General features: G+C 46.1%; 1 protein-coding gene across 2 annotated transcripts in view; it reads right to left on the bottom strand.

The window, feature by feature from the left end:
• PRKCB (protein kinase C beta) overlaps nucleotides 1–21,111 on the bottom strand; it is a 336,313-nt gene that overhangs the window by 307,055 nt on the left and 8,147 nt on the right. For both annotated transcript variants that reach the window (XM_040356513.1, XM_040356512.1), the window contains exon 2: nucleotides 10,173–10,204. In XM_040356513.1, the coding sequence (XP_040212447.1) occupies nucleotides 10,173–10,204 (32 nt within the window). The remainder of the gene's footprint in view (nucleotides 1–10,172; nucleotides 10,205–21,111) is intronic.

The raw sequence follows: 21,111 nt of genomic DNA, 5'->3' as shown, positions 1-21,111 counted from the left end.
TGCCATTAACAATATAGCAAAAAGCAACAGTCCAGGGTGGCGATTTCCCCCCATGGCTGCGGCACTGTCTTATCTCTGCGCCCTTTTACAAATGTCTTTCTTAATCTTATGACACTTTAGTCACTTCTCCGTAAACAGATCTTTGTGGTTTGATGGAGCAACTGAAACAGACAAGCAACAGCCACACATATCCGTTTCCAGCCTTATCTTAGTGACTTCCTATAGTTGAAGAACCAAGTAGGCTCCTCAGCCTTAGACACGGGAAGGTGATCATCTCCCAGATCTACTAATATAGGGAAAAGGCCATAGACACGGGAAGGTGATCATCTCCCAGATCTACTAATATAGGGAAAAGGCCATATACACGGGGAGGTGATCATCTCCTAGATCTAACAGTATAGGCAAAAGGCCATAGACACAAGGCGGTGATCATCTCCCAATATAGGGAAAAGGCCATAGACAAAGGGAGGTGATCATCTCCTAGATCTACCAATGGGAAAAGGCCATGGACACATGGAGGTGATCATCCCCTAGATCTCCCAATATAGGGAAATGGCCAAAGACACAGGAAAGTGATCATCTCCTAGACCTACCAATGGGAAAAGGCCATAGACACATGGAGGTGATCATCCCATAGATCTACCAATATAGGCAAAAGGCAATAGACACACAGAGGTGATCATCTCCCAGATCCACCAACATAGGGGAAAAGGCCATAGACACATGGAGGTGATCATCTCCTAGATCTACCAATATAGGGAAAAGGCCATAGACACACAGAGGTGATCATCTCCCAGATCCACCAACATAGGGGAAAAGACCATAGACACAAGGAGGTGATCATCTCCCAATATAGGGAAAAGGCCATAGACACAGGGAGGTGATCATCTCCTAGATCAGGGGTGCCCAACCTGCGGCGCATGGGCTGCAGGCAGCCCAAGGCGGTTATGAATGCAGCCCAACACAAACATGTAAACTTACCCAAAAATGCAGATTTTTGGGAGGAATTTGTAAAAATGTTTCACTTAGTGAACATATGCAGCTGAAAAAGTATTTGACAGCATATATTTACTAGACTTTTATAGGTTTTATCTTCCCAAAGAAAAATCCCCCACTCTTCACAATCACGCCTTATTCAGGTCATCAGTTTTGCGGCAGCACCTATATTTGTGAGGACCTTGTTTCAGGCATGAAGAACACAAAAGGGCAAAATTAGGACCAAACTATCTGATGAGCACCCTGAGAATTCATTGAGAATAGATACTACACCCATCCAACCAACCAGATGTTAATTTATCAAAAATAGTGTCAAATATTGCACAACGTTGCCCTTTTTCTTTTGTAACGTTTATATTATATCAGTGATATATTTCTTTTGTCCGACTATTTCTGCTCATCATCTATCCTTATTGTTTGTGTATTTTATGTGTGACCCAAAACAATTCCTCTTCTTCCGATGTGGCCCAAGAAGATCAAAAGGTTGGACATCCCTCTCCCAGATCTCCCAATATAGGGGAAAGACCATAGACACAAGGAGGCGATCATCTCCCAATATAGGGGAAAGACCATAGACACAAGGAGGCGATCATCTCCCAATATAGGGAAAAGACCATAGACACAAGGAGGTGATCATCTCCCAGATCTACCAATATAGGGAAAAGACCATAGACACAAGTAGGCGATCATCTCCCAATATAGGGGAAAGACCATAGACACAAGGAGGCGATCATCTCCCAATATAGGGGAAAGACCATAGACACAAGGAGGTGATCATCTCCCAGATCTACCAATATAGGGAAAAGACCATAGAGACAAGGAGGTGATCATCTCCGAGATCTCCCAATATAGGGAAAAGACCATAGAGACAAGGAGATGATCATCTCCCAATATAGGTAAAAGACCATAGAGACAAGGAGGCGATGATCTCCCAGATCTACTAATATAGGGAAAAGACCATAGAAACAAGAAGGTGATGATCTCCCAATATAGGGAAACGACCATAGACATAAGGAGGTGATCATCTCCCAATATAGGGAAAAAACCATAGAGACGAGGTGCTGATCTCCCAGATATACCAATATAGGGAAACGACCATAGAGACAAGGAGGTGATGATCTCCCAGATCTACCAATATAGGGAAACAACCATATCTATGGTCACTTTGCAGACACCTCAGCTGACTTACTGTCCCTGCACATAACCGTCAGTTATTTTTAGTTGCCTTTGTCAAAAAGGAAGTGAGAGGACATCTTCCCAAAGTGAAGGGAATTCTCATCTTAGAAGGGCGTTACCAGAACATTTGTCCCCATGGGAAGATTTTTCCTTGCCTCTTGCAGTCCCCAGGACAGGAAGAGGGATGACAGATCCCAATTGGGGACATAGACTGCAAAAAAAAAAAAAAGGGAGGCGGCAGAGGGCTTGACCTGTCCCCACGCCGTCCAAATTTTTAAACATGCTTGTAATAAATAATGAAAGACTCCTCCCTGCCAATACAAGTCTTGGTCAGATCCTTGCATGCCTCTTAACCCCTATGGAGCCCCAAAACATGGGACTGTAAATTCACATATTAGAAAACACACCACTTTTGGAGCTTCCAGGACCGATAGAAAAAAAACAAATGGGGGTACACCTTAAGGCAGGAAGCTCACTATATTGCCCAATCAACAGCTTACCAAATAGAGGGAGAATTTACAAATAAGTATATGCAATACAATCTTATGTGGAACAGCAATCAAATAACGTCTTATATTTGAAAAAAAATATATAAAAAAATATTGCGTGCGTGTGTAATATATACACACACACTTTCACCCGTCATTTACATTAAAGAATTAAAAAAAGTGTTCTCTGAAGTTATACAAATAATCTCCCCTTTACACAAAAGCCATTTCCCAACAAGCTGAGACGTGGGAAATATTTGAAGTGCCTCCACTATCTTTACATTCCACTATTGAAGGGAATCGCTATGCTGGTGCATGGGAAGACAGTACAAGATGATGCTGGTCTATTACAAGTATTGCTACATTTTACTTATCAGCCAAGACAACTTCCCAAGACTGGCATTTCAGAGAGATTCCATCTTCCTGTGTCTCTGGGACAGGATGTGCAGAGACTGTTGGAATCTATCTTTATCTATGGAGGATGAAACGGGGGGGGGGGCGGGCGGCAGTGGTGGTCATGCCAACCCCTAGGTGGTCGCAGATCCAAGAATCCAGGGGGAACCCAAGTAAAAATCACATTTTATCTATGAAGATCATTTTGACCCCTTTAAAGGCCAAGTTCACCTTTCTGAACAGGCCACACCTGTATTTAGAGTGTAACATGCAATATGTTCAGAATGTACCCCCTCCCCTCGCCCACCTGTGACAGTGGGCGATCTTCCTGCACCCGCTGTCACAAATTGAAAACTGCGTGGCCATATGGGGGCTCCACTCACACGGCCTCATCATTCATTTAGTTTCCTCCTGTGAGTGAATAGAATACAAGTAGCATCAGTCATTGCAGCTGATGGCTTGTTGTTCACAATGAACTGTGAAGGCGCTGGCGAGCACTCTTTGGGCTATATTCAGCAAGAATTTACGCTGGCGTATCTATAGATACGGCGCGTAAATTCAAAGCTGCGCCGGCGTATCTTCTTTCTGTATTCAGAAAGCAAGATACGCCGAAATTAGGCTAAGATCCGACTGGCGTAAGTCTCTTACGCCGTTGTATCCTAGGGTGCATATTTACGCTGGCCGCTAGGTGGCGCTTCCATCATTTTCGGCGTAGAATATGCAAATGACCTAGATACGCCGATTCACAAACGTACGTGCGCCCGGCAGAATTTGTTACGTCGTTTGCGTAAGGCTTTTTCCGGCATAACGTTGCTCCTGCTTCTATTAAGGGCGTACGCAATGTTAAGTATGGACGTCGTTCCCGCGTCGAATTTTGAATTTTTTTACGTCGTTTGCGTAAGTCGTTGGACGTAATTTACGTTCACGTCGAAAGCAATGACGATTTGCGGCGGAATTTCGAGCATGTGCACTGGGATTCTTTCACGAACGGCACATGCGCCGTTCGTAAAAAAACTAAAATACGCGGGGGTCAACAATAATTTGAATAAAACACGCCCACATCATCCCCATTTGAATTAGACGGGCTTACGCCGGCCCACATACGTTACGCCGCCGTAACTTAGGGCGCAAGTTCTTTATGAATACGGAACTTGCGCCCTAATTTACGGCGGCGTAACGTAAAAAAATACACATTTATTCTTCTTTTCTTCAAAAGGTAAATGCATCTTTTAAAATCTGACATAACTGTATATCTGTACTTCTTGGTTTATTAAAAAAAAAAAAAAGAAAGAATCTTTTGCCTTTCATTTCTAATTTTCATTGATTAGGTCGTTTCATTAGGTGATCATTTACAATCACTTTAGGGCCAAGACTGCAAGTCAACCACCTATTTTTGCACAAGGTCAAAGGAAGGACAGTATTTGCATCCAACAACCACAAATATAGAATTTTTTTTATAAAATAATTTAGATTATACTCCAGATGTTTTGTTTTCTGATGCATTATGTCAGCTGTCCCTGCACCAAGATGGGCTAAATAAATATTGTTCATATAATGTTTTACTAGTCATCAGGAAGGAGATACTTTGGCTTCTTCTAGAATCTAGATCTTTAATTTAAAGTGGAGGTTCACCCAAAAAACAAGTATCTAACATTACATTCAGTATACCTCAAACAAGTATGCCGTTTTTTTTTGGGGGGGGGTGTACATACAGTATTATCGGTATTTTCCTGCCGGCTTCCGGGTACTCGCTCCCGCAGGAGTAGGCGTTCCTGTGCAGTGCCGCAATGTCATCTGGGACTTCGCCCATATGATTGATGTGCCTGAGAAAAACTCCCCCCCCCAACAGATAAGGCGCGTCACGACTTTCCGAAAGTAGCCAAACCGCGTCGGCTCTATACGGCGCCTGCGCAGTCAGCTCTACACGGCTCCTAGTCGGTGCGCAGGCGCCGTATAGAGCCGACTCGCGGTTTGGCTACTTTCGGAAAGTCGTGACGCGCCTTATCCGCCGGGGGGAGTTTTTCTCAGGCACATCAATCATATGGGCGAAGTCCCAGATGACATTGCGGCACTGCACAGAAACGCCCACTCCCGCGGGAGCGAGTACCCGGAAGCCGCAGGGAACATTACAGCTTTCAATTCAATAGCTGTGTGTTCCCCGCAGCGCGCGTCTTATACAGCCCCTGCAATCGGGGGGGGGGGGGGTGAGGGGACTCTGGCTGCAATGTGGGTGAGGGGAGTCTGGCTGCAATGTGGGTGAGGGGAGTCTGGCTGCAATGTGGGGACATTTTGCTGCATTGGTAGACATGGGCAGGCTGCATTTTTGGGCACGGATTAAGTTGTTGTTAATATTTATTACTTAATTCTACATAAAACATTTAAGTGCAATTTCATGAGATTTATGAGGGCGTGTCTAGGGGCGGGGCATGGTAGGGGTTGGGCGGGGAAACTGGTGGCGAGTATGCCTTGAGGCCTGGCTAGTAGCTCAGGACTTGAAATTTTGAGCCCTGGTAATGTTATATACTTGTTTTTTGGGTGAACCTCCGCTTTAATAAACGTATTCAGTCATTTTCAAACATCACTTCCTACTTTGAGCTTGTGTTGGATGCAAGCACTGACCCCATTAATAGGAGTGCAGCGTTTATGTAATTCTACTCCATTTGTGTACAGCATACATGATGTCATAGTACCTCTAGATCAGGGTCGGCAGCCTCAGTACTCCAGCTGTTGTAGAACTATGAGTCGCATGAGGCACTGCAAACCAACAGTCACCGGCATGATGGATTTGTTGCTTTGCCGCAAATAAAGTGTGCGCTTGCCTACCACTGATCAATATTGTGAATAGAGCGGCCTGTGACTTTTGCCTTTGTTGAACTGTCTTACTTAGCCAGTGCCTTCAAAGCATAAGTAAACCCTAACAATCAACTTATTTGCGCCATTTTAAATATACCATCAACCCCTTCCGTGTAAATCCTTTACTTAATAAATCATTATTGATATATACACCTCAATCATCGTAAGAGTGTTGTCATAACTGTCCAATAAGTGTAAAAACACTTGCTGATCCTATCAGAAATTCAGCTCATTCCGGTGTTATCTCAAGGAATGTAATCAGTACTTCCCAGCACTATTAATAGTTATTTAATTAGTTGTGGCAACAAAAATTACATTGGGGGAGATTCAGGTGTTTAGCAATTGGGCAGGGCTGACACCATTTAGTCCAGTAAAATGCTGTTAGTCTATAAAAGTAATGGCGAACCATGGCACCCCAGATGTTTTGGAACTACATTTCCCATGATGCTCGTGAACTCTGCAGTGATGTTGGGCATTGGATGCTCATAAGAAAAATATAAATTGCGCTACCTCAACCACCCTTCTTGACAAACACAAAAGTGAGCAAGTGGGTAATCTCTAGTGATACGTGTTAAAGGCTGGCTGCTATATCAAAAAAGTGACCTATAATGGCCGCTAGGGTGCAACATGCAGCCACCTCAAAATCCCTCAGCAATCATAGTGATGGTGATTAAAAAGAAAAAACAAACAAACAAAAACAAAAAACAAATGACACTTGGATCAAAAACCATCAACTAAATATGAATTTTGGCTCTGAATGAGTTAATAAACAGTCCGAAATGTTGACAGTAGAGAGTCCATAAATAGCAGGTAAGATGTCAAACACCCGTGCATCTGTGACACATTACAGATTGGTTGTAAACGTGTCCAAAAGAAAAAAGTGACACGTCCTCCACCAGACTTATAGATTGGCTTCTTGCCAAATTCCCACGATCCCTTATGACAGGAGATCAGAAACCGCATATAATAGGTCCCAATCTCGCAGTTTCAGATATGTAGTCCTGATGGATCTCGTTTCCCAAGAAATTTCAGCAGTATTAATGCCCACCATGTAAGAAACAGTGACAGCTCCACATACTGCATTAAATGTGTAGAAATGTATTTAAAAAGTTAAAATTGCACTTACAGTTATGCAGTTTAAAATTCGCCTTGAATCTAATGTGCCGGCCGGTACACAAAACTCTCAGGCACCCGTCCACTGGGGGAATGTTAGGAGCTTCTTGGGTGACGACAGTTCCCCCAGTGGACGGGTGCCTAATTGTGCTACACTTATTAGGTATCACCAAACAAGCTAGAATGGAAGTAATAAATCTAGGGCCTCACCCTCTAGGGCCTCACCTCACCAAGTCTGACTCTAAATTGATGACCTGTAAAAGTTTTCAAGGCATCACCCAAGGACAATTTTGGGTATCAGTTTATCATTGTTTCACAGGCACACACAATTTTAATCTTTTTTTTTTTTTATGGGGTGGGGCAGCATGGTGACAAAGTGGTTGGCACTTCCGCCTAGCAGCACCAAGGTCGTCGGTTCAAATCCCAACCATGGTACTACCTGCCTGGAGTTTGCACGTTCTCCCTGTGCCTGGTTGGGGTTTCTCCAAGTACTTTGGTTTCCTCCCACATTCCAAAGACATGCTGGTAGGTGAATTGGCTCCTGTCTAAATTGGTCCTAGTATGTGAGCTCGGGATCGTAGATGGTAAGCTCCTTGAGGGCAGAGACTGATGTGCATGTACAATAAAAAAAATAATAGGGAGCACTAGGGTAAAAGGTTATCTCTCCTTACAGTCTTCAATACGAGTCCAACGTGTAATTATAACAAGTGGCAAAGTTATGGGATATGGACACACTAGGATAAAAGCCCAAAACACAGGGATGTAGCCAGGTACTTGGACAACTGTCCCGATGTCAATGTACAATATATATGCAAAGCGCTGCGTAAACTGACAGGGTTATGTAAGTTACTGTAATAAATAAATCATAAGGCTTCACGTTTGACATTTATCCGCTGCAACCTTTTATTTTTTTAATATATATATTTTTTCTACTTAAAGTGGAGTTCCACCCAAAAATAGAACTTCCACTTTTCGGAATCCTTCCCCCCTCCGGTGTCACATTTGGCACCTTTCAGAGGGGAGGAGAGAGCAGATACCTGTGTAATCCAGACATTTGATCCCACTTTCGGGCACAAACAGGTCCTAGAAAACAGCAGGGACCAGTGGGATTGCGCAGCCCGACCCGCGCACAGTAGGGAACCAGGAAGTGAAGCCGCAAGGCTTCACTTCCTGATTCCCTTACCGAAGATGGCGGCGCCTCCACCTGGAAGACAGGCTTCGGGTGCCGACATTGCGTTTGCCCAGGACAGGCAAGTGTCCTAATATTAAAAGTCAGCAGCTGCTGTATTTGTAGCTGCTGACCTATTTTTATTTATTTTTTCGGTGGAACTCTGCTTTAAAAAAACTGGGTTTGATAAACCGTTGTACCAATATCTTGCAACCAAAAAAATAAAATTTCAACTACCACTATTTTATTGTCAAGGCTTTTTTTTTTTTTTTTTCCCTTTACCTAATCTTTAGACCCAAAAATGTGTGCAAAAAAATAAAATTAAAAATATCATAAATAGCTCTGGCAGCAAAATGGTTACAGGGATAATGTTTGTATTCTTTTTTGCTCTCATATCCATGTTCGTCTGTAGCTAAACACTACAGTACATACGTGGGGCCATTTTCAACCAGCCGTCTAGCCCAGGGATCTTCAAACTACGGCCCTCCATTTGTTCAAGAACTACAATTCCCATCATGCCTAGTCATGTCTGTGAATGTCAGAGTTTTATAATGCCTCATGGGATGTGTAGTTCCGCAACAGCTGGAGGGCCGTAGTTTGAGGATCCCTGGTCTAGCCCATGTGAATCTAGTCATGGGGGTTTTGGCCCCTTTCACACGGGGCAAATCAGTAATGATCCGCCCCGTGAACCTCCGCTTGCTCAGCGGGGATCGCTCCGTTGATCCCCGCTGAGCCGTCGGATGACAGGGCGGTCCCCGCACACTGTGCAGGGACCTCCCTGTCTTTTCTCTGCTCTCCCCTATGGGGGGGGGGGGAATCGGATAAACACGGACCATCTGTCCATGTTCATCCGATCCGCCAGTCCGCCATCCGCCAGGTTTTTCCTCAGTCACACTTTGGCGGATCGGAGCGGGTCGGATATCAGCGGGCATGTCACCGCTGACATCCGTGGCTCCATAGAGGAGCACGGAGCGCCCGTTCAGGTCCGCCTAAAAAAAAAAAAAACTGGCAGGCGGACCTGAACGGGCCGCCCGTGTGAAAGAGCCCTTAGGTGTGCCTTGTCTACCCCAGTCTAATTCTATAGGAGACTGAATAATGCTGAGGCTGAATGCTGTACCTGGACCGGATGCTGCACCTGTGCCTGCCCGGCCGGCACACCGAAACACCACGATTGGATGAACACTGGCTAAACACGCCAAGACTGGATTCACACCTATGCAGTTTTAGTGCTTTTTGCAGATTTGTACTACAGTCCATTTAACATGGTTTCCTATGGAACACGTTTCTGTAGAGCAAAATGCACTAAAACTGCCGTTAGGTGTGAATCCAGCCTAAAAGGAACGCCGGGGGAGGATGCATTTCAGAAAACACCAGAAGCTGTTCTCTCTTCACCCCGGGCATCAGGCGAGCATAGCGGCAGAGGACAGCTGAGGAGACACAAATATGCAACCAGCTGACTTCCTGTACCAGTAATGCCAAATATGAAAAATGACTAAACCGTTATCTCGCTGCAGCACACAGCAATACACTGCAGTCTCTGTGCTTCTACATACAAAGCTCTGCGGGTAACAAGAGGCTCTTTATTTTATGTAGAGTGGTCCCAAACTGGAAGCAATCATTTCTCACATTGCAAAAAAAAAAAAAAAACGCACTGTTGACCATTCGCCATGTTCAGCTATAGGAAACAAACAACACACACACACACACACACACACACACACACTGATGCTTTTGTAACTGCGGTTTGACCGGAGGTTGTATGAAGACACCGGCTCTAAAAGCATTCACATCATTATCTGTTACATAATTACAAGCAGCAGGAGATTCCCCCGGCATGGAGATGCCTCTCTGTACACAGCCACAGGAGTGTGTCAATAAATCATAGACTTGGCAGCTCTGCAGAGAAGCAATATTCTACTGGCGGCCATGTGTGCGCATCCCATACCGGGGAGGTGGGGGTGGGGGGCGCGAGGACTGGCACTCACCTTGACACTGGAATCCCTGCTTCCCGAAGCCCCTGCAAGAGAACAGAAAAGAGCGAGCGTCACTTCACTGACCACAACACGATGCTTCTTAAAGGCAATCAACGGTCTTTTCTTTCATTTTAACATTTCAGATATACACTCACCGGCCACTCTATTTAGGTACACCTGTTCAATTGCTTGGTAACAAAAATTCCTAAATCCGCCCAATCACATGGCAGCAACTCAATTAGGGCTGCAACTAACTTATTTTCATAAACAATATAAAAAGCCGCCAATGGCGCGGCTTTTTATATTGTTTATTTTTCTTGTCATCACACGCTAGCCGCTGCCTATATTTGTAGTGTTGTGTTAGCGCGGTTTTTTAGTGTTTATTTTTAACTTATTTTCATAATCGATTAGTTGGTTTTGATTAATCGGTTAATAACTTTAACCATTTGGTGGTCAAAGACCACAACTTTTTGCGATTCGGCACTGTGTCGCTTTAACTGACAATTGCGCGGTCGTGCGACGTGGCTCCCAAACAAAATTGACATCCTTTTTTTCCCCCCACATATAGAGCTTTCTTTTGATGGTATTTGATCACCTCTGCGGTTTTATAGCCAGATTCACAAAGAGTTATGCCGGCGTATCAGTAGATACGCCGTCGTAACTCGGAATCTAAGCCGTCGTATGTTTAAGTGTATTCTCAAAATGACTAGCCACTAGTCATTTACATAAAACACGCCCCCCCTGTTCCTAATTTGAATTAGGCGCGCTTACGCTGGCCCATTTACGCTACGCCACCGTAACTTAGAAGGCAAGTGCTTTGTGAATACAGCACTTGCCTCTCTGACTTAAGGCGGCGTAGCGTAAATACGATACGCTACGCCGCCTGAAAGTTACGCTGCCCTACCTGAATCCAGCTATTAATTTTTTGCTCTATAAACAAAAAAATGTAAGTGTCCATTTATTAAAAGCCAGCAGCTGCAGTATGTATAGCTGCTGGCTTTTATTTTTTTCCGGACCACCACTTTAACAAGGACCTTCATGGCAGGATCACCAGTTATTAAGCTTCAATGAGATTTTAGTGAATGGGTTTACAATACAGTACTTTAACACCTTCCCTCCACCCATACATAGCAGTACGTAGGTGGGCCTCACTCTGTGCTGCCACAATCATGCATTGCCGATTTGCTCCCAATCTCAAAAGTTATATTTGGCAGTCAGTAGGACAGGCTCCCAATCATCTGATCAGTGTAAAAGCCAATAGCAGCCTTCACATAAATCGGAAAGCTCATGAATCGCCTACCCTGGGTTAAAGCAGGATGGGCTTAAAGCAGACTATCACCCTCCCTACCTTCTCTCTCATTTCCCTCCTCTAACATAAAATGGATAGGGAATTTTCTATTTTTTTGGGAAACACATCACTGGACTTCATGGCTTCTAACCAAGTTAAAAAATTATGTAATGTTACAAGGTACCCTTCTGGGATACCCACGTTACGAAGCACAGGTGTGTCTTCAAAGAGAAGGGGGTGCAAGAACCTGGAAGAGAGAAAATGGCAGCACAGGCAAGTGTGTTATCACAGGAAAGGGGGAGGGGGGGGTGCAACAACCTGGAAGAGACAAGTGCCCCCCCATGACGTCAGAAGATGGCAGCACAAGCAAGTGTGTCATGATAGGAACAGGGGGGGGGTGCAAGAACCTGCAAGAGACAGATGGCCTCCCAATAATGGCAGACGATGATGGCAGCACAGGCAATTGTGTCATCACAGGAAAGGGGGGGTACAAGAACCTGGAAGAGACAGGGCCCCCCCCCCCCCCCCGACGTTAGAAGAAGACGACAGCACAAGCAAGTGTATCATGATAGGAAGGGGGGTGCAAGAACCTGCAAAAGACAGGTGGCCCCCCAATAATGGCAGAAGATGATGGCGGCACAGGCAATTGTGTCATCACAGGAAAGGGGGGGGTACAAGAACCTGGAAGAGACAGGTGACCCTTGTCATTGGCAGAACATGATGGCGGCCCAGGCAGTGTGTCATCACTAGAAAGGAGGGGTACAAGAACATGGAAGAGACAGGTGACCCTTGACATTGGGAGAACATGATGGCGGCACAGACAGTGTGTCATCACAGGAAAGGGGGGGGTGCAAGAACCTGGAAGAGACAGGTGACCCTTGACATTGGCAGAACATGATGGCGGCACGGGCAGTGTGTCATCGCAGGGAGGGTCCAAGAACCTAGAAGAAACAGGCGACTCCCCAATGACAGTAGAAGAAGATGGCGGCACAGACAAGTGCATCTCATCCCGGGGGGTGAGGGAACCTGGAAGAGACAGGTGGCCCAGGATAAAGTCAGTAGATGATGGCCGCACAGGCAAGTGTGTCATCACGGGGAAGGGGAGATGCAAGAACCTGGAAGAGACAGGTGGCCCCCTGATGATGGCAGATAAAGATGGTGGCATAGGCAAGCGTGTCATCATGGGGTTGGAAGAGAATCTGGAGGAGACAGGTGGCCCCAGATGTCAGAAGAGAATGGCGGCAATGGTGTCATCACAAGGAAGGGGTGTGCAAGAGCATGGAAGAGGCAGGTGGCCCCCAGATAACGGCAGAGTAATCACGGGGAGGGGGCTGGAAGAGACAGGTGGCCCCAGATGTCAGAAGAGGTTGGCGGCACAGGAAATGGTGCCATGACAGGAAAGGGGAGTGCAGGAACATGGAAGAGGCAGGTGGCCCCGAAAATGTTAGAAGATGGCGGCAAAGGACTGCGGCAGGTCCCTATAGGATAGTGCTGGATTGCTGGGCATGGGACTATGCTCTGTGTGTGTAATGGGGGGGGGGGGGGGGTTGCAGTGAAGTTCCTCCAAGTACAAACCCCAGAAGGCAGTGTAACATACAGCAATAACGTTTGGCTTTTGCAATGGAGCGAGAAAGATTTATTGTAGCCCCCCTGGCCGGTGAACTTAGACAGCTGCTTATTTAGCTTGCTCATTTACTCGGCCTCCTTACTCATCAGAATATTAATACGGTGCTGTGCCGGAATACAAACAACCCACTGCAGGCAGAAGACCCAAAGAGCATTGTTACTGTGAACACACAAGAGAAGCGAAGGGAAAACCCACAGCAAAGCCGATTGTATCTCAGCAGATGCTTCAAAAATAGCAGCAGTTACAACATGTGGGCGGCAAGACAAGGATCGGGTGTAAAGAAATGTCCAATTCCAAGGGCCTCAAAGACTTGTGAGTAGGTGAAGGCACCGAGAAGAAAACCCTTCTGGAGAGGACGGCACTGAGCAAATCATCCATGTTACCGAGATCTGCAATGCAGAGCCATACTAGCAAGATGTGCCGCTGCATTTTAGAAGTCGTTTTCATTGTTTTTCTACCTGCAGCTTCTATTAACCCCTTTGCTACCAGCCCCTGTACACCTGCTCCTCCCCAGGACACTACAAAAAAAAATGTATTTATTTTTTCGACAGGGTCCTCTTTAGGTGGCATTTATTAACCACTGATTTTCCCCCCCCCCTTAAAAAAGGGGTGTTAAAGGTTTGTTTTTGTTTTTTTTCTAAATAGGTCCCTTTAAGCTAGTGCATTGTTGGTTCACTTCCCTTTTCTTTCGATTTCCCTTCTAAAATGTTTTTTTTTTCCCCCTTTGTCTGAATTTCTCACTTCCTGTTCCTCCTCAGTAAGCTGTTCTGGCTGACTAACCCCCAGCCAGAACGGCTCGGATGATGAGGCAAGTTTACTGAGGAGAAACAGGAAGTGAGTGTCAGACCCAGTTCACACTGGGGCGACTCGTCAGGCGGCTGCCTGACAAGTCGCGTCCCATTGTAGTCAATAGAACCGTTCTAATAGGAGTGACGCAAGTCGCTCCGACTTAGAAAAAGGTTCTTGTATGACTTCGGGGGCGACTCGGGGCGATTTGCATTGACTTCTATACAGAAGTCATTTTGCAAGTCGCCTTAGAAGTCGTCTTCAGGTCGCCTGGCCCAGTCGCCCCCGAAGTCGTGCCGCCCCAGTGTGAACCGGCTCTCATGGACCTTGGAATGCGAAAGTGTTCCTCCTTGAAATCTGTTACACAGTGGGGGGGGGTCTTCTGCTCTGTCTTAAGGCTCCATTGTTCCGTGTCTGGCTATTGTGTACATTGATTGCCCCCTGGAGCTTCTGTCTCATTGCACATAGCAGTCCTTCTATTCAAGCTAATCGGACCAATCCCTGCTGACTCATTTTCAAGTCCTCATTTGCATGGCTAGGAGGACCTGAAGGAGAACTACATGTACTTTACAATTGACCAATAGGAAAGCGGTTGTTGGGGGCAGGATGTTCCAAATTCTGTATAAAAGTGTGTTGTGTGCTTCCAATAAAGGTCTTCCTGTTTGAACTTGCATACAGCCTGCCTGGTGTTTTGTTCTAATGGAAACCGAACGGCACATAGCTGGAGTTCGGATCCCGGAGCCTTGGATGACCGAACCATCAGACGTTGCAATCTGCAATGTGATCCAATAGTAGCAGAGGAGTGTCGGGCGAGCAGAACCGAGCGAGCAAGGGTCTCGTTACAATGAGAAATTCAGACAAAGAAAAAAAAAAAACATTTAGAAGGGAAATGGAAGGAAAAGGTAAGTGAACCCAACAATGCACTTGCTTAAAGGAACCTATTTAGAAAATACAAAACAAACCTTTACAACCCCCCTTTAACTATACAGATGAATGGCAACTAAAATGTTGGGATTGCTTAAAATGTATCTTTTATTTCTTTACCAAAGAAAAAAAAATGTATACACACACACACACACACACACACACACACACACACACACACACACACACACACACACACAGGATATAAAAAGTCTACACACTCCTGTTAAAATGTCAGTTTTCTGTGATGTAAAAAAAAAAAAAAAAAAAAAAAAGAAGAAAAGATATTTTCCACCTTCAACACGGGCGGTCCGCCCGACGGACACGGCTTTGCTCAGCGGTGGATCGATCCGCTGATCCCCACTGAGCAGGCAGATGACAGGTCTGTCTCCGCTCACCTGTCAGAGCGATTTCAGGGAATGCCAGTCTATAGAGCTGAATTTGCATCGCACACAGATCAAACCCGCACAGGAACCTTTTTTCCTGCAGCTTATATTCGCAACGCATTGATGTGAATGGCACGAATGTTAAACTATGTAATTTAAATGACTTGCGAATTTGAGAAATCGCAATGGCTCAAATTTGCAATAGAATTCGCAGCAGTGTGAACCTAGCCTTACTGTGCACACCCTCTTATAACTGGGGATGTAGTTGTGTTCAGAATTAAGCAATCACATTTAAACTCATGTTAAACAAAAGTCATTACATATCTGCCATGATTAAGGCCGGGTTCACACCTATGCGAATTGAGTGCAGCTTAAACCGCATCCAATTCGCAGAACATTTCAAAATACATTGTTTTTAATGAGGCTGGTTCACATATGTGCGATGCATTCGCACTGCCGCAAAACTGTGTGCGTATTTTAGGCATTGCGGTGCGGCTCAGGTGCGAATTCAGGCCCATTATCTTCTACGCACCTGATTCGCAGATGTGTTCATTTCTCTTCAGTATTTCTCTCATTCAGCTCAATACACTCCCCCCCCCCCCCCCTCTCCCAGGTCTCCAAATTCGCAGCTAATCTGCAGCTAAAACGCAATGGATCTGCTGAACACTTCTCTTATCTCTCTGCAGAGATAAGAGAGCTGAAATTCGCACCGCACAAGTGTGATTCCGGCCTTAAAGTGTCTCTGATTAACCCAAAATAAAAAGTTCAGCTGTTCTAGTAGGTCTTTCCTGGCATTTTCTTAGTCAAATCCTTCAATGAATAAAAAAAAAAAAAAAAAAACGTTACTATGTGAAAGATGTTACGCCGCGAGAATCGTGATCTTCTAAGCAAAAAAATCGTGATTCGGATTTTTGCCAGAATCGTGCAGCTCCACACCGCATGGATCTAAAACATGCATTGCAGTGATGAGTTGGTCAAAGAGCAGGTCAGGTAAATCCCCATAGGAAGTGAAGGGACAGTGCAATACATGTTAAAACATCCCCAAAAGCAGGCATGGGTAGCCCGGGTTCACACATAGTCTATTCTGACATTCAATGAGCGAGGAGGGAGAAGAGCAGAAAACTGTGACGTATGCCTCATACACACGACCGGTTTTCCCAACAGGAAAACTGCCATGTTTGCATTTGGTCGTGAAAACCGACCGTGTGTATGCTCCATAGCAGTTTTCCCGACAGGAAAACCGTGAGCAAAAAAAAAAAAATTAGAACTTGGAAAAATAACTTGAACAATAAAATGAAACGAAAAAAAAAATGGAAAGAACCCGTATCCCAACGTATTTGCGCACAAAAGTGAGCATATGTGTCGGTCTTGCATGCATATCCCCTTGGCGCCGGGCATATGCAAACATATGCCAGTTTTCCTATGGGAAACACTGTGAGGGAGCATACACACGGCCAGTTTTCCTGACCAAAGCCGTCATGGAAGTTTTCCTGTTGGGAAAACCGGCCGTGTGTACATGGAAGAAAGCAACCGAGCAGTTTCTCAGTTTTCCTGGCGGACTTTTGACCGACGGGAAAACCGATCGCGTGTACGAGGCATTACAGTCTACAGCTCTCTGCTCACGGAGCTCAAAAATCTGAGCGTTCGGCGGCGTTCGATTGCATGGTTCTCAGTGAAGAGGCACCGGGTGAACGATGCTGCATCCACCTAGGTAAGTGTTAATCAAGGGGGGGGGGGGGATTCCTTTACTTCTCTTTTAAAGTCTCAGCAATTTTAAAAATGTGCCTGCAATACTTTGGTCCGTCTTAGGTCTACTGAGTGTAAAGTCACGCCAAAAGTCGCATCAAAGTTGCCATCGAATGCCATCCATAGCCTCACATAATGTAGGTCATTCGGCACCGCTGCCTACATATTGTTTACACCCTTCCTCAGCCCTGAAGGGGTCATGTACTAGACAATGACACTACAGGGGCATTCTGCTGCCAACGGATGACTCTCAGGGCTGAGGGGGAGCCAAGATGTAGACAAACAATGTGTAGACGGCGGCAGTGAAGGTCATTGTACGTCCGTGCCCCTGCCAAGTGAACGATTCACTCAGAGCCGGAGGGGATGTAAACACAAACATGGTGAAGGCAGCAGCGGTGGTGCAGGTATAGAATGGCCACAGCCTTCAGTCACTCTGAATAAACGAAAGTCGTTGCCATTCTATGCCTGTGCCGCCGCCTACACATTGTGTTTACATCGCCCCCTGACCCTGAATTCAATAGGAAGTGGTGCATATGGACGTGTCCACTAAGGGCCCGGGTTACATTGCCGGCACACTTAACCAGAGCGGATAAGTGTGTGGGCAGCTGTCCATTTTGGTAAGCCAGCAGCAGTGCGCGGTGTGGTGCACGTTTAACCACTTCCCGCCCGGTCAATGGACAATTGACGTCCGGGAAGTGGTTGTGAAATCCTGACTGGACGTCTATTGACGTCCTGCCATCAGTCTGACACCCTACATCTCCGATCCCGGTAAAGAGCCTCCGGCAGAGGCTCTTTACCATGTGATCAGCCGTGTCTGATCACGATGTAAACAGAAAGAGCCGTTGATGGTTCTTCCTTACTCGCGTCTGACAGACACGAGCCGATCGGCAGCTCTCCTGACAGGGGGGGGTTCTCGCTGATTGGTTATTAGCGCAGACCCCCCTCGGATGCCCACATTGGACCACCAGGGAAGCCCACACTGGACCACCAGGGAAGGGCAGAAAAAAAGAGAATAGATGCCAATCAGTGCCCACAAATGGGCTCTGACTGGCAACATGGGCACAAGGGATGCCCAGCAATGCCATCAGTGCCACCCCTCAGTGCCCAGTGCCACCCATGAGTGCCACCCATGAGTGCCCATCAGTGCCACCCATGAGTGCCCATCAGTGTCACCCATGAGTGCCCATCAGTGCCGCCTCACCGGTGCCCGTAATCAAAGTAGAAAACATACTTATTTACAAAAAATAAATAAAAAATTCGGTCTTTTTTTTAGCTGTTGAGCAAAAAAAAACAGAGGTGATCAAATACCACCAAAAGAAAGCTCTATTTGTGGGAACAAAATGATAAAAAAATTGTTTGGGTACAGTGTAGCATGACCGCGCAATTTTCATTCAAAATGCGACAGCGCTGAAAGCTGAAAATTGGCTTGGGCAGGAAGGTGCGTAAGTGCCTGGTATGGAAGTGGTTAACCGCATCACACAGCTTCTTTTTTTTTTTTTTTAACGCTTTATGTGTCGTACACGAAGTGACACTTCATTAATGTCACCATACAGCGCCACGGTGCATTGAGCTGCTGCAAGCAACACGTGGCAACTACCTGTGTACTGTGATAAAATTCATCGCGTTTGTATTTTAATCGCAGCTCTGGGCTGCACTGCAGTGTGAACGAGCATGTAGAACACAGTGGCGGAAAAATGCCAGTCGCCGCACTGTGTGTGAACAGGCACTTCAACATTTATTCAAATGCTTACATAAAATACGGCCAATCGGGCTGCAGGTGAAGATTTTTCTTCTAAGCCAAATGCTACAAACCAAAGCGCAGTTGTGGGATGAAATCTCATAAAATTGTAGGCGATGTGATCTGCGCACCCCGCGTCCTAAGGCTTCCTTCACACCTGGGTGTTTTTAATCGATTTCTAAATGATTTTAAACGCTCTGCTAAAAAAAAAAATTACAAATCACACAACACGAATTTCAGATGCTTATACATTTTAATGGCATCTAAAAACGCGGTGCGGTTCTGCCGCCATAAATCGAGCTGCAAGCGAAGCAAACCGCATTGCGCAAAGCTCGGCGCCCGAAAGAAGCTCCTGATCCTTTTAGGCAACGAGCTTCACGCAATACGATTTGCCGCAGATGCAGCGCGATTCATCGTGCGATAATCGAGGTAGAAATTGCACCGCAATTTACTGTGCCATCAAAATGAATGGCATCTGAAATTCGCACTGTGCGATTTGTCATTTTAGCAGAGCGTTTTGCAATCGCAGGCAGGATTCGATTCGCCCAGGTAGGATTGCAGCCCAAGGCTAGATTCACTATGTAGGTTGTGTTCTCTCGATCCATTTTGCGGCACGGTTTGCATTTTTTTTTTTCACCTGTTTTTAATACGATTTTGATCAATTTTTTTGATGTGTTAAAGTGATTTTAAAGTCTCATTTGTTTTCCTATTAAAATAACAAACATGTAATACTTACCTGCAGTGGTTTTGCACAGGGAAACCCGGATCCTCCTCTTCTCGGGTCCCTGGCTGGAGCTCCCAACTCCTCCCTTCTGGCGAGTGCCCCCACAGCAAGAAGCTTGCTATGGGGGCACCTGAGCCAAGCTGCAACTCTTTGTGTCCACTCAGACAGAGCCACGCCCTCTCGATTGGCTAACCGAGTTCGATTGACAGTAGCAGGAGCCAATGGCGCCACTGCTGTGTCTCAGCCAATCAGCAAGGGGGAGTCCCAGACGAGAGGCACTCGTGGACATCACTGGCTCAGGTAAGCATTAGACCCCTTTCACACTGGGGCGCTTTTTAGGTATTTTAGCGCTAAAAATAACGCCTGAAAAGCGCCTCTCAAGCCACCCCAGTGTGAAAGCCAAAGTGCTTTCACACTGGGGTGGGGCGTTTGCAGGACAGGAAATAAAAAAAAAAAAAGTCCTGCAAGCAGCTGCTTTTGGGCGGTGCGGGAGCAATGTATACTCCGCTCCCGCACCGCCCTACCCATTGAAGTCAATGGGCAGTGCTGCCGAAGCGACTGCAAAGCGATTGGTGGCGCCGCAACCATTTTTCAGCCGCTAGCAGGGGTTAAAAGTGCCCCTATAACAGCGGTAAAGCGCCACTAAACTAGTGGCGCTTTACCGCTAACACAAGCACCGCCCCAGTGTGAAAGGGATCTTAGGGGGGCTCTGCTACACATATAATGCATCAAGATAAAAAACCTTCTGCCTTTACAACCACTTTAATGTTGTGCTTTTGATGCGATTCCATTGAGGTCTACAAATCCCAAAATGCACGTGTAAAAAAAGTCCCTGCACTCCAAAGCAGCGGTGGGAAACTGCACAGATGTGAATGCGAACGATATGAACTGATATTAAATGGACTGTGGTGCGTTTCTGAAAACGCATAGGTGTGAACCTAACACGGCTGCACCCTTAGTAACGCAGTGACCAGATTTTACCGATTTAGACCAGTACAGAACCAGGAGAGGGTTGCTTTTTTGGTTGCTATAGGTTACCGCGCTGAATGTGACCTAAGGACCCATGGAGCTCAGCGGTCCCATTATTGGAAGTAAAGCCAGGATGCTGCCATCACATTAACAAATAAAACTGCATTTTAATCCAAGTTGGGGGGCCCATCATCCGCGCCGAGCAGCTGGAACCCTGTCACTACGAAGGGCATCTCATTCATACCGCCGCTGTCATTCATTAAAAGACTCTCCCGCTAATCTGGAGGCACAAATGGAATGCCGCGCTTGTAAAAAATCCCTTACTTAAGCCACAATGGCTGCGTTACTAATGCAGTCCGCGCTGGGTCTTTCCAAACGGCGTTCCTTCACATCTCCGGGGCTCTAACCTGTACTGCAACCAGGAGGAGGAGGGGGGGACGGGGATGGGGGGATTGTGTCAGTCAGCAGCACATCCAGCCATGGGTGACAGAGGAATCTTTATTACAGCAGATATTCACAATGCAGGGAAGTTTCCTGTGTGTGTTTGCATCAGAAATTGATGTTATTGCTAAGATGCCAACAGGAAAGCGAGGGTCCCATTAACACCATCATCCCTCGATCATGCCCTCCGGTGTGCCGTGCAACCCTCAGCACTGCACCGGTCCCCCTGCAATGTCAACAGTGACAAGTAACCGCAGTTCTACAACATGGATGACACAACGGGCAAAAAAAAAAAGCCCATCTCTATTAATCGGCTCAACAA

Source organism: Rana temporaria, chromosome 6, assembly GCF_905171775.1.
Source record: "Rana temporaria chromosome 6, aRanTem1.1, whole genome shotgun sequence".
NCBI classification, from domain to species: domain Eukaryota; kingdom Metazoa; phylum Chordata; class Amphibia; order Anura; family Ranidae; genus Rana; species Rana temporaria.
Note: the sequence above shows the minus strand (reverse complement) of the source record. Positions and strands in the feature narration are given on the sequence as shown.